The sequence below is a fragment of the Vombatus ursinus genome, unplaced genomic scaffold, assembly GCF_900497805.2.
Source record: "Vombatus ursinus unplaced genomic scaffold, bare-nosed wombat genome assembly UNPS02012602.1, whole genome shotgun sequence".
NCBI lineage: Eukaryota > Metazoa > Chordata > Mammalia > Diprotodontia > Vombatidae > Vombatus > Vombatus ursinus.
The window spans coordinates 602,085-620,324 of record NW_020952380.1 but is presented as its reverse complement, the minus strand read 5'-3'; the positions used below and the strand labels follow the sequence as shown (position 1 = coordinate 620,324).

The 18,240-nt window shown below is 37.4% G+C and overlaps 1 protein-coding gene across 1 annotated transcript in view; it reads right to left on the bottom strand.

Moving 5' to 3' along the window:
* SYNE1 (spectrin repeat containing nuclear envelope protein 1) overlaps positions 1 to 18,240 on the bottom strand; it is a 552,931-nt gene that overhangs the window by 7,372 nt on the left and 527,319 nt on the right. Inside the window, exons 138-144 of the mRNA XM_027857999.1 lie at positions 16,687 to 16,829; positions 13,779 to 13,905; positions 12,419 to 12,630; positions 6,944 to 7,144; positions 3,563 to 3,691; positions 2,227 to 2,439; positions 1,132 to 1,224 (exon numbers count right to left, since the gene is read on the bottom strand). Of these exons, the coding sequence (XP_027713800.1) occupies positions 1,132 to 1,224; positions 2,227 to 2,439; positions 3,563 to 3,691; positions 6,944 to 7,144; positions 12,419 to 12,630; positions 13,779 to 13,905; positions 16,687 to 16,829 (1,118 nt within the window). The remainder of the gene's footprint in view (positions 1 to 1,131; positions 1,225 to 2,226; positions 2,440 to 3,562; positions 3,692 to 6,943; positions 7,145 to 12,418; positions 12,631 to 13,778; positions 13,906 to 16,686; positions 16,830 to 18,240) is intronic.

Sequence of the window (18,240 nt, the reverse complement as noted above, 5' to 3'; positions counted from 1 at the left end):
CTAAATGCTTGTCCACTTAAATTTTATATGAGTTCACTTTGTCATCTCATTCAGTTATATTTTTCATCTTCTAGAATGTTGAGGTGTCTATTTTCCCCTTCTTGATAGATTAATAAAAGATTAACATGAGGATGCCTTATAAAAAGCTGTTTAAAGAACAAACAAGTTAAATACTCATTCTAGAGGCTGAAATGGAAATTACTGAAAAGCCAGTGTTCCTTCACATTCTGAAACTAGGATCTACAGGAAACTAGTGAATGTTGCAAAAATCAATTTAAAAAAGATCATAAAGTTCACCAGGACAGAACTTAGATGCTTATAAAAAGTGCAAATGAAATCAATATTATTCTAAGAACTAAGGAGAATGGGATAATAATAAAAACCAATGGGACTGTAAAGCAGGACAAAAAAAATCTCGTTACATACAAAGATCAAGGTAGAAAGGGCAGCAGGGACAGAATTAGCTTTTTTGTTTTGTTTTGTTTTGATTTGATTTTCATTTGTTTCAGTGGTGCCCATGAACAAATCGGGGTCACTTGCATTGATGCAGGTGGCCAGAGAGCCACTGCTCAATTCACAAGTCTTCTAGGCCACAAGCCAGGAGCAGCTTTGGAGAACAGCTTACCTGGTCACTTAAGAATTTTACAACCTTATAAGGCACATTTAGGAGTACTTTAATAAAATCATTGGGCTCACTAAATCAAGAGCTTTATTAAGACTTTAAAAAAAGTTTTGACGAGTCTTTTTTAGGTGGCAGCCTGATCTTTTAGCCGAAAAAATGGTAAAAGGGTAAAGAGGAGACAAGCTGCCAAAGGGACAATGAAGACCCTGCTAGATGGGTCATTTGAGCAACAAAAATATCCGGTACACCAGCCACACTTTGAGCCCTGATTTTTTTTTAATTTAAAAATAAAGATACTATCTTTCATTACTAATTTCATGCAGGGTAGAAATGCAGCAGGATTGAGGAAGCAATATTAAATTATAGGAAAACCTCTTGTGGGGGAAGGGAGAGACACTGTTTGCTTTTCCCTCAAGAAAATGCTGTGAACCCTGTTTTTGGCTGCAAATCCTGTTACTTCCTAATGTTTCCTCCCTAGAGTTGGTAGAAGATAGCCACTATCAATTTACCGTTTTCTGTCTGTTTGGGGTGCTTCTTCCTGACACAGGACTCACAGATCCCGAGGTGTCCAGTTCATCAGCAGAAGACCAAGAGGATAAATCCTATGTGTAAGATTGAATTTGATTAGACAAATCTCAGGACTCTCTGCATATCACTAGCCCAAGGGTTAGGGTGTGGGAACCTCAGACTTTTAGTACATTTTAATAAACTACAGATTCTAATAGTGAGGTCCTTAGGACCAGAATTTGAAATGGACTCCAAAAAAAAAAATCTATTTTCCTTGAACATTTTATAGGCCAATTTATTATCTTAAAATTTTTGCAACCCTACTGGGGATTTCCTTAGTGATCTTATGATTTTATGTTGTAAAACACTAAATGTGGCTTGTGAAAGATGATAGACTTACAGCGAGGAAGTGACTTAGACCCTGAGGGAATCTCACTCATCTGGGATTTGTGACAAAAGCACCTAGTAATTCATTTGTGGTGTCAAGGATATTATGTTATTTTTGCCATTGCAGAAATATCCCATATTTGGGATAGATTTATGTGCTTATAAATTATTTGGGACAGATTTATATGCTTATAATATATGCTCACATGCTTATAAAAGAATAAGAGATCTTGTATGCTCATGACAGGAATTCACAAATTAATCTTTTAACAACACACTTTCCCTGCCTACCTCTCTTTTTCTCTTCCTTCCTTCCTACCCTCTCTCTCTTTCTTTTTTCCACAAGCAATTAATTTCTCAGCCCTAGAGGGGGACAAGTATTTTGCAGGCTATAGTTAATCGGCTCTTTCGTAAAGAGAAAAAGAGAGGACTGGTTCAAAGATGGACTCTGTTCCTGGCAGAAATTTTGCTCCTAAGGTGACTGGTACTCATACATAAAAAATATAGTTGGGTTCTGTTATCGTTTTGTGAGTGAAAACAATATAACACTAAGTCTGTTATATCACAATCTTCCCATTCGGATATTTTTTTTATATAGCTGGATTTAAAGACACTCTTGGTTTAAATGGAGATTTTGTCTTCTAGATACAAACTATACAACAACTGAAGGAGAACTAAGCTGTTTGCATATGGATGAATCAGAGACTTACCAGTTGACTGCTTGATATATCTAAGATCTTCTCGAGGTCCTTGATATGACGACTAACCTCTTTCAAGAGAAGTTTAAGTCGATTCCCGATGACATGGACTTTTTCTTTGGCTTCCAGGCAGTCTTTTCCTTCAGCATTAACTAAGAGCTGGCAGGACATATCTTGCAGTGATGCCACCTTTAGTTGGGACTCCAGCAACTCACGTCTGATTTGCTATTTACATAGTAAAATGTCATTTTTTCCCCTATGACTTTTCAACAGATACAGAGTTTCCTAAAACTTGGAAAAATAGCTCTTTAATCTAGGACAGTTCTGTGCCCATGCAATGGAATGTCATACATGCAAGTAGAAAGGTCACCACGATGGCATAGCAATAAGGGCACTGATTGGGATGGGAGCAAAGAGTACTAAGTGATAGTTTTACTCATCACAACTTGCTGCATGGTCTTGGGCGAATCACCACATCTATCTTGCCCTCAGGTTTTCTGTGAGCAAGATGGGGATAATGATCCTACCTATCTCACAAGGCTGTGTTCAGTCATATGTGTCAATGAATGTTAAAAGATTTTAAAAATATGAAGCATTATATAGATGCACAGTATTTTTTTGCTATAAATTTATTTAAAAAAACCTTCTAGCTGTGAATATAGGAATTATTCAGGCCAATTTTTTTATTCCTGATATATAGTCAAACATTTTTAAGATGGATGGAAGATTCATCGTTAATCACTTAATGACTAATGCTGGCTAAAGAAGTGAGGGTGTTCCTGGGAAAGTCTGGTAGGCGTATGTTCCTTGCCTGGATCTGTCTAAACTCTGGAGGTGATCATTATCATCAATAATGCAGGGGAAAATGCAGTGGTAAAACTATGTAGTTTCCAAGATTTGTATTAGCATTCAATTGATAGTTACTAAGTTCTCAGGTTAAGTTAATAGATTGTAAATGAGATATAACCTTTTCAGGTATGCAGAAAGTTGCTAGTACAAAAACATTTTCTCCTAATGGAACACAAGAATGCATTGCCACCAAAATCCACTACTCCCTATCCCTCCCTCCCCCTCCCCAATAAATAAGCAAGTAAGAGAAAGGGCAGTCACAGACATTTTACAAATTGAACCAAGAACTCTGAAACTCTATTCCAGTTGGTGGCATGCCCTGTGGATATACTTAGCTGTACAAAATAACTTGGCACTAACAGGGCTTGAATTTAGAGACTAAAGAACAAAGGATAGAATACTGGATTCTATATGATCTTTCTTTCCAGTGAAATGAAGAAACTAAAGAAACTAAAAAGATTTCTAAATCTTCCCCAGAGGCTGGAGTCAAACATCCTACCATAAGCATCTTGTGTTGGTCCTGAAGTACTTCTGAGTCAAGGTTTGGATTAATAGGAACTATTTCATTTTTTCTCCTGTCAATATTCTCCAACCACAGAAGCAATCCATGGCTCATTTCATGGAAATCCTATGAAAAGAAAGAGAGAATCTACAATGACCTTGAGCAATACTATGATGAGCCCTCTCAACCCACTTGCCGACATACCCAATCTACATACAGATTTGGGTCACATCTCTCTTCTTTAATTGCTGCACCTGGCTAATACTTAATGGACTGCCTTCTCCTAGCATCTTCATTTTAATGGCAGGCATATCATTCTTTCCAGATACGAGACTATTATTACTGTTCTAAAACACCAAATGATTTGAAAGGTCTGCTAGCATCTCCTAGTGTATGTAATTTATTTTGTTGTTCAGTCAGTTCAGTCATGTACAACTCTTCATGACCCCATGGACCATAGCTGTGCGTGGAGTTTCCTTGGCAAAAATACTAGAGTGGTTTGCCATTTCCTTCTCCAGTGGATCCAATGGATCCTTTTGTCAGGCAATCAGAGGTTAAGTGACTTCCTTGCCTAGAGTCACACAGCTAAGAGATATCTGAGGCTGGATTTGAATTCAGCTCTTCCTGACTCCAGGCCCAGTGCTCTGTCCACTGAGTCACCAGCTTCCTCCTCTAACTTATTACCTAGTGGTAATTTAGATACAGGGAAACTGGAATCTATATGTTTAATGGCTAAAAGAACAGTACTATATTTAGATACCAAGGAAAGAAGAGATTCTTCTTGTCATTTATTCAAAGCTTATGTCACCTTTAAAACACCAACATCCTTTCAGGCACACAGGTTCTGAACTGTCAGAGTTGTCCTGCACTCTTCCTTCACCCTTACTATACCCACATCTCATCAGTTACCAAGTTCTATTAATTTTACTCCACAATATCTCTTGCCTCCAGTCCCTTTCTTGCCACACATACACACATATACACATGCTTGTGTGCTCATGGACACACAAACATAGCCATCACCATTGTTCAGTTTAATTACTCAACATGAAAGGCAGCTTAGCATATCTGACAGAGTGCTGGAGTTGGAGACAGGAAGACCTGACTTCAAATAATGCTCTCTAATACCACTGGTCGTGTAATATAGAAAAAGGATGATAATTCATTTTAGACCTGCCTTAAAAGATTATTGTGAAGCCTAGAGAGAATCTTAAAAAACCAAACAAAACAAAACAAAACAACAAATAAAATAGCAATAGTGCAGAGAGGCAGAGCAATCTCCCATCGAAATAATGTTGGAAAGCACTTTGCAAACCTTAGAGTACCACATAAATTTCCTTTATTGTTGTCATTTTTTAGTAGTTCCACACTTAAGGCAGCTTCATCAACTATCATGTTTTCATGCATTTCTGCAGCCTTTGAATGTCTTCTTAATGTCATCTTTAGCTGTCAAAATCTTTTTCTTCCTCTAAAGCTCGGCTGAGGAATCACCTCCTTTAGGACACTTTCCCCTCCCACAAAAGGGTGTTCTTTGATTCTTCAATATTCCAACCAAGCTTTGTTTAGCTTTCTCCTTTTCCCCCTCAAAATTCTACCTTGTATTAAACTTAGATGTAAATATATAGTATTGCTATATATTTGTAAGGAACTGGAGTATAGGGACTGTGTTGTTTTTCATTTTTGTTACTTACAGAGTCTAGCCTAGTGCCTTGTCCATAGTATTGTTTAATACTATTGTTTAATTTAATTTAATATTATCGTTTAATAACAGCTTACTGAACTGAAATGTCATTCCACACTCCCTTCAGCTAAGTGGAATACTGGATAGACTTGAGTGTTGGGCCTGGAGTCAGGAAGACTTGAAACCAAAATAGAGGCTTACTAGCTGGGTGATTCTGGGCTAGTCACTTAATCTCTGTATGCCTCAGTTTCCTCAACTATAAAATGGGGATAATAATAACACCTACCTTGCAGGGTTGTTGTAAGAATCAAACAAGATAATGGTAGAGTGCTTAACAAAATGCCTGGCATATAGTAAGTGCTATGTAACTATTAGCTATTATTATTATGACTTATGATTGGGACACTTATTCATGTGCTATATTACTTTGTTATATAAATAATTCACGTGTGTAGCTTTATTACACAAACTAATCTAGGCTTAGGGGATAGGGACATGGTTTTTACTTCCCTTGATTCCCCCACAGCACTTAGCACACTACCATGCATCTAATGAATGCTCTACTAGTATTTGTCGAATGGAAGAAATTCATTTCTTCAGAATATTGAAACTATGAAACTAGCCTTTCAAATATCCCATAGAAACCATTTTTAATCCTTCAGCTATATTGGAAGCAAGGGGCCAGAAGTATAAAAAGTCATGTCATGGAGGTGACCATGCTTTCTCAAAGGTTATACCAACTCGAGCTAAGCTAGGCAGCTAGGTGGCACAGTAGATAGAGTCCTGTACTTGGGCTTGGGAAGAACTCAGTTCAAATTCTGCCTCAGATACTATTATTCACCTCTTCCAGCCTCAGTTTCCTCATCTATAAAATGGGGATTATAATACCTACTTCATAGGATTGTAAGGATCAAATGAGATGATCTGTAAAGCATTGTGTAAACCTTAAAGTGCCATGTAAATGTTAGAGACCACTGATATGGTTAATGACTATAAGCTGAAATGAGTCTTACTAAGCTTGGAAAGGTTTGAAATACAGACCCATCCACAGCTTTTCATATAAGGAGCAGTTTAGCTAATGTGGCGATATGTCACCCAAAGTTTGGCCATCTGATGAAGAAACTTGAGGCCAAACCATCTACTAAGGCATGCAGAGACTGTAAAATATAATATGGAAGGAGTACCAATTGTGATGAACCCACGAATCTTTCTAGGCATTGAAATATCTAAGTGTTACTTCTGTGCGTTTAGGCCCTCAAATCATACGGGATTTCATAAGGTCTCAGATCTGGTACTTTTGTGTGGTTTTGAAGGAAAGGGCTTGATAATAGGCCTTTGACTAAAAGGCAAAAACAAAACAAAAATAGAATAAGACCTGGACATCTGCAATCTCTAATTAGATTTATACCTAAAAATACTATATTAAAGGGAAGAATTATGTCATAGAACTAATCATATTCACATTAGTTTTAGGGAGAAATTGTCATCTTGTTAACTTAAAACCTGACACATATACATCTAAATCAGGGACTGTTTTCTTCAGGGACATGTTGCAAGTATTTTGTACTGGTAAGGCCCAGAAAATTATCATGCTCATAAAAATACTCTGTCTTTTAAGTAATGAAGGGGGAGGGAAGGAACTTTCTCCTAGATGCCCCCTGGTGACTTTCAAGGCTAGAAGGAAGCCTCATACAAACCTGACATTGCATTAAGGCATCCTGCAGTAAGCTACGCCAGTCTTCTAACAAACTGCACACTCGGTCCCAGCGCATATTCATTTGGGCCAGTCGCTCTTGGAGTTCCTTGCTCTCCTCACTATCAGACTGTGTGAATTCTGAGCTGCACAAATTTATGGAAAGGATGATGGCTTTGCGGTGATCAACTGCTTTCTGAAGCTCCTATAAAGATGAATCAAGACAAAAATCAAAATCAATTTGAATAATGAAATGAACACCTGAAAATCATTGGAACCTCTTCTTTTCTTCTTTTTTTTTAGTGACTTTTTCAGCTCCCATGGGTTCAACTCTCATCCTACAGAGATGATTTCCAAATCTATATCTCTGGTCCTTATTTATTTCTCAACATCAAGTCCTACTTCACCAGCTACCCAGATGCCCCACAGATATCTTAAATTTAATGTATCCAAAACGGAACTCGTTATCTTTCTTCCTAAACCTACCAATCCCTCCTATCCTCCCTATTTCTCTTGAGAACACCACCATTCTTCTGGTTACTCAAGTTTGCAACCTAGGACTAATCTTGGACTCCTTATTCTCACTCAGTACCCATAGCAATTGCTAAGTTTTGTCATATCTGTCTCTACACCATCTAGATCATCCTTTTCTTTCTCATATCTCAGATTTGAGCTCAGGTCCTCTTGACTCCAGGTTCAGTGTTCTATCAAATATGTCCTCTAAGTTTGTGAATTGGGGACAATACTATTTATTTCCTACAACACAGCAAGGTTATGAATCCAGTGCCATTATAAAATAGTATATAAATGTGACTCTTCAACATCATTGTCATTATTATCATCATCCTCAGGTTCTCCAAAATTCATTTTTGTCAGCAGTAAGTAAACCTTTCATCTCTGGCTTCCATATCAATAGGCTAAGAATCATGTCTACATAATACTAAAGCAATTAGCCAAATTAGTAATTTTATCTGTCAATCAGTTCATTTTGTTGGAAAACAAACAACCCTGAAACAAATTATTTCTCTGGCTCTTTGAAAATAAGAAATGTAGTGTCTGAATTTCTCAGTTTTCTATTGTTGCAAGCATTATGTAAAAGGAAGTCACAGGGATCATGAAAATCTACTTGTTGAAAGACCACAGAGTTGACCTATAAAGAGATTCCAAGGAGGGAAAAGTGGAAAAGGAATAGTACAGAGAGGCAAAGCACTCATGCATCAAGCTCACCATTAGCTCTGACCTGATTTCTTTGAGGTCTAAGGCAACATCCTTATTTTTGTGCCATTTCTACAGGATCTGGTTGCTATAGCAAGATTGGTTCCTATATTTTACAGATAACTTGACATAATTTACTTAGAAAAAAAGACCTTAGATAATTCAGATTTTAAAAAAAATCATCTTTAGGACATCAATAGGCTATAGGTAGGAGATGCTTTAAGATGCTGGTTGTTACTTCAACACCTATTGGAAACACTCTTAGCTTTGAAGTTTTTTGGGGTAAGAAGAATCATGTGGCCTATAGGAATCTACACCCACATATATACCGATTAACTCACTATAAAATTCTCACAGCAATTATTCCAAATACATTCACTCTTGTAGTCACCTACACCAGAGATGTTAAACTCCAGGCTGCCTCATGCAGCCTGATCCTGATTAAATGTAATTGGAGAATATTTAACAAAATAAATAAATATATATATGTAATAAAAAATAAAAAAATTAAAATAATAAAAACAAAACAGACAATTTTAACATATAGTTTTCTAAGTTTGTAGGGATACATATGTATGGTTTAGAGGCCCCTGTTTCTATATGAGTTTGACACTACTGACCTGTACCATCTTTTCTTCTCCATCTTGGCAAAAGGCTTTCTCTCCTTAGCTTCAGCTTTTGAAGACAAGTCAATGTTTCTCCTATGCAATGCTAGGCCCTTCTATTTATGCCCTTGGGATTATCTTCTTTGGTCTTCTTTGGAGCTTATCCCATAGATTTCCCCCCTGTCTAAATTTAATTTTCAATTTTTCCTTATATAGTGGCTCTGTCCCTGCTGCCTACAAACATGCCACTCTCCCTATTTCTTGAAAAACCCTTCACTCGATCTTACCATCTTTTCAAACTATTACTGTTGTTCAGTTGTTTCCAGTCATGGCTGACTGTTTGTGATCTCATTTGGGGTTTTGGTGAAGATATTGGAGTGGTTTGTCAATTCCTTTTCCCACTCATTTTGCAGATGAGGAAACTGAGGCAAAGAGGGTTAAGTGACTTGCCCAGGGTCACACAGCTAGCAAGCGTCTAAGCCTAGATTTGAACTCAGGAAGAGGAATCTTTCTGACTCTAGGCCCAACACTCTATCCACTGTGAAACCTAGTTGCCCCTTTCAAATTATTATATCTGCTTTGCATTTCTCAGTAATATCTCCTACTAAAAACTGTCTACATTTGTTGATTCTATATCCACACCTGCCATTCCTATCTTTACTCTTTTCAATCTAGTTTCCGATACCATTTGTGACCTAATCTGCTCTTTCCAAAGTTACTAAATATCTCTTAATTGCTAACTCTAATGACTTCTTCTCAGTTTTCACCCTTCTTGACTTTTCTTCCATTTATGACACTGTCAATCATCCATTCCTTCTGTATAGTCTTTCCTCCCTTGGTTTTCTTGGTATTGTTGTCTCCAGGTTCTTTTCCATCCTGTATAACTGTTCCTTCTCAGTCATGTTTGCAGGATCATCATTCTTTTCCTTTGCACTAAATGTGGATGTCCCCCAAGGTTGTGACTTGAACCCCTACCTATTATCTCTTTATATACTCTCTTAGAGTAATTAGGTGGCACAGTGGATAGAGTGCCAACCCTGGAGTCAGGAGACCTGAGTTCATATCTGATCTCAGACTCTTACTGGCTATGTGACCCTTGGCAAACCATTTAATCTTGTTTGCCTCAGTATCTTCATCTGTCAAATGAGCTGGAGAAGAAAATGGCAAACCACTCTAGTATCTTTACCAAGAAAACCCCAAATAGGGACAGGAAGAGTCAGCCATGACTAAAAAAGAACTGAACAACAACATATACTCTCTTAATGAACTCAACAGAAATGGGTTTAACTATCATCACCTAAAAGATGAACCCTAAATTTACATATATGTATATCTCATCTCTCTCCTGAGCTCTAACAGCACAGTACTAATTAGCTGCTGGACATCTCTACTAGATATTCCACAGTTATTTAGAGCCCTGTTTGTCCAAAACAGAACTTACTATTTTCTCTTCCTCCCATCATCCTTCTTTCTATGCAGGGTACTCCCAATTTTCCTGTTTCACAGGTTTGCAAGCTCAGAATTACCCTCAACACTTCTCTTTTGCTTCCTGCCTCTCCCATCCTCAATCTACATTCAAACTTCAAGAATTGTCCATTCTACCTTCACAGTATCTTTCATCTCTTGTGTCCTTGTCATAGCCACGGCCACCAGTGGTATAGTTGAAAGAGTGTGGAACTTGGAGTCAGGATTCCTTGGTTTGGATCCTTTCTCCACTATTTATGACCAGTGTGTTCTCAGACAGATCATTTAACTGTTCTTGGCCTTCGTTTCTTCTATTAAATTAGGCACTCGTTACCTCTCACTTAGACTATTACAAAAGCTCCCTAATTGTTCTCCCTGACTCTAGTCTTTTTCCTCACTTCAATTTATCACACACACACACACACACACACACACACACATGCACACACGTATACCGAAATCACAGGTCTGAGTATGCTTCTCCCCTACTCAATAAACTTCAGTGGTTCCTTATCGCCTTTAGGATAAAACACAAACTCAGCTATTTGCCATTTAAAGCCCTCCCTGGGCTGGGTCCTACCTGTTTTTACAGGCTAACTTCACACCCTTCTTCACATTACTGCTTCTGGCCATTGTTGTTTTCAGCAGGTATTGAAAAAGCTATTATCAAGATGGTTGCTATTATATGGCCAGGACAAAGTCACTAGACCAATCACTAAGTCTCGGTTTCTTGATTTTACTTGCAATTTTATTTCTTCCTCAACAAATCATTAAGTGAATCATAATCTATGTCATGAAGTGATGATCTCAAGGCATGATTCACCTTATTCATTTGTGACAGTTATAGGGTCACAGATTTAGAATTGAAACCAGTCTTGGAGATCACTAAATACAACCTCCTCATTTTATACACGAGAAAGTTGAGGTCAATGGTTTGCCCAAGGTCACAAGGTAATAATAATAATAATATTATCATTATATAGTATTATATGTAATACTATATGTATTATATGTAATATGTAATATAATATTAATAAATAATAACACAATTATATACTGTATAACCATATAATAATATTATTTATTACTATAAGATTATATAATAATAAGTAATAATAATATAATAGTTACAATTCTATATAATAATAGATAATAATGATTGCCCAAGGTCACAAAGTAATGAGTATTATTATTACTATTATAACAAAAATTTATATAATGTTTACTATGTGCCAATCATTTTGCTAAGAGCTTTACAATTATTATTACACCTGATCCTTACAACAACCCTGAGAGATAGGTGCTATTGTTTTCCCATTTTACAGATGAGGAAACTGAGGCAAACAGAGGTTGAATGACTTGTCCAGGATCACAGAGCTAGTAAGTGTCTGAGGCTGAATTTGAACTCAGGTCTTTGTGACTCGAGGCTTCGCATATTATTCACCATGCTACCTACCTGCCTTGGTAGTGAGTATAAGAGACAGGATTCAAACTCAAAAGTTTTAAGGCCAAAACCAGAATTCTTTCTAAGATATAGTACAAGGAACAATGGATTTCAGAGTTAGACATCTTCAGTTTGAGGATCTGATCCTTCACTTACTGTATGACCTGTTCTATGATGTCACTTTTCTGGGCCTCAGATTCCTCATCTGCAAAATGACCCCATTGAACAACATATTCTTGAAGCTTATTTCTGGCTTTTATAGACTTTTTTTTTCACCCTCACAGCCTACATTGTAACTATGATGATTAGCAATTCATTATAAATGGGAATTTCGTGTTTCATGGATATCTAGTTGGATGACTACAGGCCATTTGAAAGAAGGCTACCTTTAGACTTACAGGAAATGATTCAAAATGAGGAAAGCAGGGCCAATAAAGTAATTTTCCCAATGCCTATGATAATGTAAAGGCTAATAGCAGTAAAAGCAATTATGATGAATGATAATTAATATTCTCAGTCCCAGGGACAACTGATAAGGGAATAGTCTTTCTTCCTGTCAAGGTGGATGGGGGTGGGGAGTGGCGGTGAAGGACCACATGTCAGGCATGTGGTTGCTGCGTCTGTTGACTTGCTCTAACACCGTAGGTATGGTTCCAAGGGAGTGTCCAATGGTGCAGCAGTTAAAGGGAAAGATTATGGATATGAACAGAAAAGGCAAGGCTGAGGGTTTTTTGTATTTTTTTTAAGCTACCTTTAGTTTCTTGATTCGAAGCTCGATGGTCTGAATGTCAGTGCTGAGATCCAGACGCTGAAGCTGCTCTAGGTCTTCTTCAGTCTCCCCCAGCCAAGCCCAGATGCTGCCCAGGTCAGAGTTGAACTGCTGCCATTGCTGGAGGTGTTGCTTCATTCGCAGCTCCTTACTCAGGGCCTGGGCCTGGATCAGCTCCCATCGATCGATCACACCTAAAGCAAGGCAGTGTGGGGATGTGAGACTCATTAGCACGTAGACATTTTGGGCAAACACACTGAGACCTGCTACACATAGCACTTGAAACTAAAAGAATACCAAAATCAATCAAGAACTGGAAACAAAGACAAGTGGATAGGCAGCATGGCGCCACGATAAAGCAATTGACCTGGAGTCAGGAAGACCTGGATTTGAATGTGAAGACACATTCATTGTGTGGTCTAGAGCAATTCATTTCACCTTTGTGCTTCAGTTTCCTCATGTATGATATAAGTGAGTTAGATTCTATGACCTCTAAGTCATCTAGGTGGTACAGTAGATAGAACACTGGGTCTGGAGCCAAGAAGACTTGAGTTCAAATCAGGCCTCAAACACTTACCAGCTGTATGAACCTGGGCAAGTCACTTAAACTCTGTTTGCCTCAATTTTCTCAACTATAACATAGGAATAATAATAATCCCTACCTCACAGGGTTGTTGGAAGGATCAACTAAGATAATATTTATAAAATGCCTGCCACAGTCCCTGGCATATGATAGATACGTAATAAATGCTTATTTCTTTTTTTCCTTCCTTCTTATGTATGGATCATGGGACCCCATTTCTATTTGAGTTTGAAACCACTCCATTTTGCATCTGCTGCTCTGACTGGTTTCAATTACACAGAATAAGATGTCCCAAACCTGGGTACCCCTTAATGTTTCCTCTCTCTTACTTTTCTACCTCCTTTTGTGTGTTATCTCTCCTTTCATTAGATTGTAAGCTCCTTGACAGTACAGACCATCTTTCTTTTTATTAACTGTATTTCCAGTCCTTAGTACTGTGCCTAGTACACAGCAGGCATTTAATACATATTTATTTGTTTGGATCATATTGGGTGGGACATGAACAATATATGTGAATATCAGGAGGGAGATAACACATTTGGAAGCCTGGAGTATGGGATGGATCAACACAGTGTTCTTTACCTCTCCCTCTCCCCCAGGCAATCACCATGGTGATGACAGAAGCTCAGAGTACTGACTCGTACAAAATCTAAGGAATGGGTATTGGAACCTGTACTTGGAAAATGTTCATCCTCTCAGAGCTTGAAGGGCTTCAGGGTATCCCATTTCCCTCTCTCTTCTCAGGGTGGTGCTACTTACCAGATGTTTGCGTTTCTGTGCTATTCAGGTTAATGAAACCAGATAACTTCTCCTCTTCTTCTTTCAGCTTGTGCCCCAATCTCCTCACTGAATCAATGCTCCCGCTGCACTCACCCAGCAATTTCATCTGTTTAAAAAAGTACAGTCATAAACCACAGAAAACCCCATAGAGGTTATTGACACCGAGTATTCTAGAAATAAGAGCAGAAAAAAAGACCGATACAAAATGGACACTATGAAGTAGCTTTGTGTCAATCCACACCTTTTTCTTGTACCTCTATCAATGCTATGCACATTTTTTTTGTGTTTAAATAAATAGTCGCTGAATAAATAGAGATGGAGGATAGGGGCTGGAATCTACCAATGCATGTTGGTACCTTCTCTTTAACTAATAGTTTTAGGAAGTTGCCTAAAGCAGAGATATCAAATTTTTGGTCTTCAGTCTGCAACACCCTTGATTTTGATCCAAATGTAATTGGGGAATAGTTAACAAAATAAATAAAAATACAATAAAACACAGACAATGTTACATTTTAAAACTAAGTCAGTAGGCAGACTGCAGGGACCTTGATAGATAGCTCAGCAGCACCCACTTCTATTTGAGTTTGAAAAAATTTTCCCAAAACACCTGGAATTTAAGTGACTTGCCCAAAGGCACAACTGATATGTGTCGAGAGACAAGACTTGAACTCAGGTCTTCCTGGCTTCAAGACTAGTTCTCTATCCACTATGTGACACAGTCTGTTCTGAATGAATATTATTAGTCTATTATTTGAATGATACACAGATGGCAAAATGTATATGTATGTATGTATGTCTGTGTGTTTCTATAGGCCAAAAAATACTTTAAAGCATATTTAATGCACATCAAGTTGCATATGTCCTCAAAATTCCCTTTGAAAATTCCCTATGAAATTATGGACTGAATATGTAGCCTAGTGAACTAGGACCTAAACTGAGATGTTCAAACTCAACCTGGAGCCTGGAACCTAGAACACACCATATTATCTTAACAGGTGACTTAATCTTCCAATTTCTTTAACCCTGAAGTGGGAAGGACAAAGTTCCCCCCAAATCTCCCAGGATCATTTTATGCATTGACTGATTAAAATGTTTGGAAAGCATAAAAGCCACACTGACATCAGGATTTCATGCTATTTTCTGAGAACATTAAAACAATGTACAATATATTTGAAGGCTTGGATTCTACTCTCATTTCATTTCCATTTTTAATGTTGCTAACACTTCAAAAAGAAGCGAGTGGACAATTTCAATGCCGCACTGACCACAAAGCATTATTTTCAGAATCCTTGATGGACAAAACTAACTTTCCCTCTTCAATGGATTTTATAAATATCCTTAGTAGTCCCCAAATTGATTATTTAGTAGGGTCCATTTAGTAGTAAAATAACTTCACGGGTGTGAGAAGAGCTCCCAGGGTTGGAATTTTTTTCTGTTAGGGCAGGTCAGCAACTCACATATGTAACTCAGAACACTATACTGTTGCTGGGGGATATCAAGAGGTTAAGTAATCTGCCTGTGGTCACACATTTAGGATCTATGAAAGGCAGAACTTGAATCCAAATCTTTGAGACTCTAAGGCATATTCTCTCTCTTGCTTCTTCCTGTTTCTCAGTCTCAGGATAGCCACAACAAATTATATAACAAATTACATTCTATTTGTAAAAGGATTGGCCAACAGCTTTATCAGCTAAAGTGGAGCAAAATGAAACTCGTGAACTGCAATGACTTTTTTTTTTTTTTTACCATTATTAAGAAAGCTATGAAGTCCAATACACAGTAGCTGGGCTCATTCCCATGCTTGTCCTCAACCAATCAGCTGAAAGCATATGTTGAGTGTCTATTATGTGCTAGGCTCAAGAAGAGGAACAAACGTACAGTGGGATAGCTGCTGTGAACCTTGGTAATTTGTATTTCCCGATTTATCTTTCTGAGGGGTCTTTTGGATGTAAGTAGCAAGAAGTTCAAAGCAGAGAAGACAGAGGTGCTTTTGTTCCTTAGTTGGTGACAGACAGGGAATAGCAAATTTCCTGGAAAAAAATGTCCTCATTGCCACCAGAGCTAAGTGATGTTATTGTAGAGTCACCCGTGGCGGCACAGACAGTAGGTAATAGCAGAAATAGCAGTGTATTGTACTGTTCTCTACTAACTCACTTTCACGGTCCATCGTGTTGTAAATGTCAGAATTATTTTCTCTGACACATGAAAGATATTAAAACATCCAGAATAAACATCTTATTAAGGATAATTAAGTGAATTAGTATAGCCAGAAGAAGAAACAGAAATTTCATGCCTCATTGATAAGCTTGGTTTAATAAATCATCATTTGAATTGAGAAATGAACCAAATAACAACTTGGTTCTAAAGCATCTAGTAACTTTCATTAAAATAAATCTCAAGAGATATTGAACAAGTTGGAATAGGATAATGATGATGATGATATATTTAGTAAGTTTAAAAGTAGGCAGCAGCTAGGTGGTGCAGTAGATAGAGCACTGGGCCTGGAGTCAGGAAGACCCAAGCTCAAATCCGACCTCAGATACTTGACACTTACTAGCTGTGTGACCCTGGACAAGTCACTTAACCCCAATTGCCACACACACACACACACACACACACACACACACACACACACACACACACACAAAGTAAAAGAAAAGTTTTAAGTTTATACAGTTTAAGTTTAAAATAAAAGCTAAAAGTAAAATAGAAGTATACAGAAGGTAACCATATAGGGTTGCTTTGTTCAGTGACACTTTATGGCTATGTGATCAAGGGAGGCATGGTATTGAGAAAACTGACAAAGTTCTTGGATTGTAAACATGGTGTATTTTGTCACAGGGATTTTTTTCAAGGGATTATGAGCAGTGATAGTCATGATACTCACATATCCTTTATAAGTAGCATCCAGTTCAGGTCCGGTGGGTGTTTTGCTGCGGATGATATTTTCTGTTTGCTGCATCTGAAAACGGCTGGCATCTAGGGCTTTATCAAGCTGTCGGATATGTGATTCTAAGGCTCCTGGCTCACCTAGAGTGACCATAAGAAAAGTGATCTTTAGCATGATTTTTTTTTCCCAGTCCAACTTTTACATTTATAGAAAAGTTTAAGGATTTATTCTCAGATAAAGAAGCATGGATATGGCACGTGAGGGAATTATAAAGCAAATTTAGTAGTGACATGCTTGTGTGTTAGAATTTTTATTTTTTATGTTTTTGAGAAAAATGGCTAATCTAAGTGTTTTTTTTTTCCCTAACAGCACTGGTGAAGACCTTGATAGTTTTGCAATCTGTTCTGAAAACACTTATGACTCTTCACCCTTTTCTGGTCTGATCCTCTGAGAAGCTGGATTCTCAATGTGCCTCATTAAACGTACATGAAATACTGCAATGGAGTCCACATTGCCCTTTTTAAGTAAGGGAAAATTGCTTCTCATCAATTCTCTTAGAGAATAGAGAGAGTCCATATCTTGCATTATTTTGTCCTTACACATCAGTCTGGAGAAACAGCGCAACTGCATTATTTCTTTAAGGAGAAAAAAAATAAAGTTTTGATTAAGCCACCATAAAGTAGCCATACGTGGCTTGTATCCAAAATCTGAAAGAAGGGCAGGAGAGAGCAAAGCTTTTACCAATCATACAGGCATGCTGTCACATGCTCTTGAGAATGCTGAATAGTTTGCGTCTACTATTCAAGTTGTAACACTTTTTGCAAAGAAGAAAAAAAAAAGGAAAAGTCTTTGCTATATAGCCTATGATCTAAACAGTAGCACCATTCACCAATACACAATTGTTACAGAATCAACTGACATTTTAAACTAGAAAATTATTATTTTAATTGTAAAATAATTTAAATCATTTTAAATGTATTTTAAATTCTATCCAACGTGGAATTAGTTATATGGGATTCTAGATTTAGATCTATATAGGACTTTAGAGATTGTCTAAATGCCCTCATTTTACAGAGGAGAAAAATAAGATGCAAATGACAGGTACTATAATTTGATCCAAGTCATGCAAATAATAAGGGTCAGAGCTGATATCTAAAGCCAGTTCCTCTGACTCCAAATTCACCTCTGTTTCCACCACACCATTGTCTCCTAAAAATCAAGCTCTTTTTCTTTTTCTAATTCAGTTATGTTACATGATTTGGTCCTTTATCTCTCATTATTGGTAAACTATTAACACTGTAATTTAAACCCAATTCTGCACCTTCTTGAAAGTTACTGACTTTGAGCCAGTTCCTAGTAGCCTGGTAAGAAATATTCATTCTTTCTTTCTTTCTTTCTTTCTTTCTTTCTTTCTTTCTTTCTTTCTTTCTTTCTTTCTTTCTTTCTTTCTTTCTTTCTTTCTTTCTTTCTTTCTTTCTTTCTTTCTTTCTTTCTTTCTTTCTTTCTTTCTTTCTTTCTTTCTTTCTTTCTTTCTTTCTTTCTTTCTTTCTT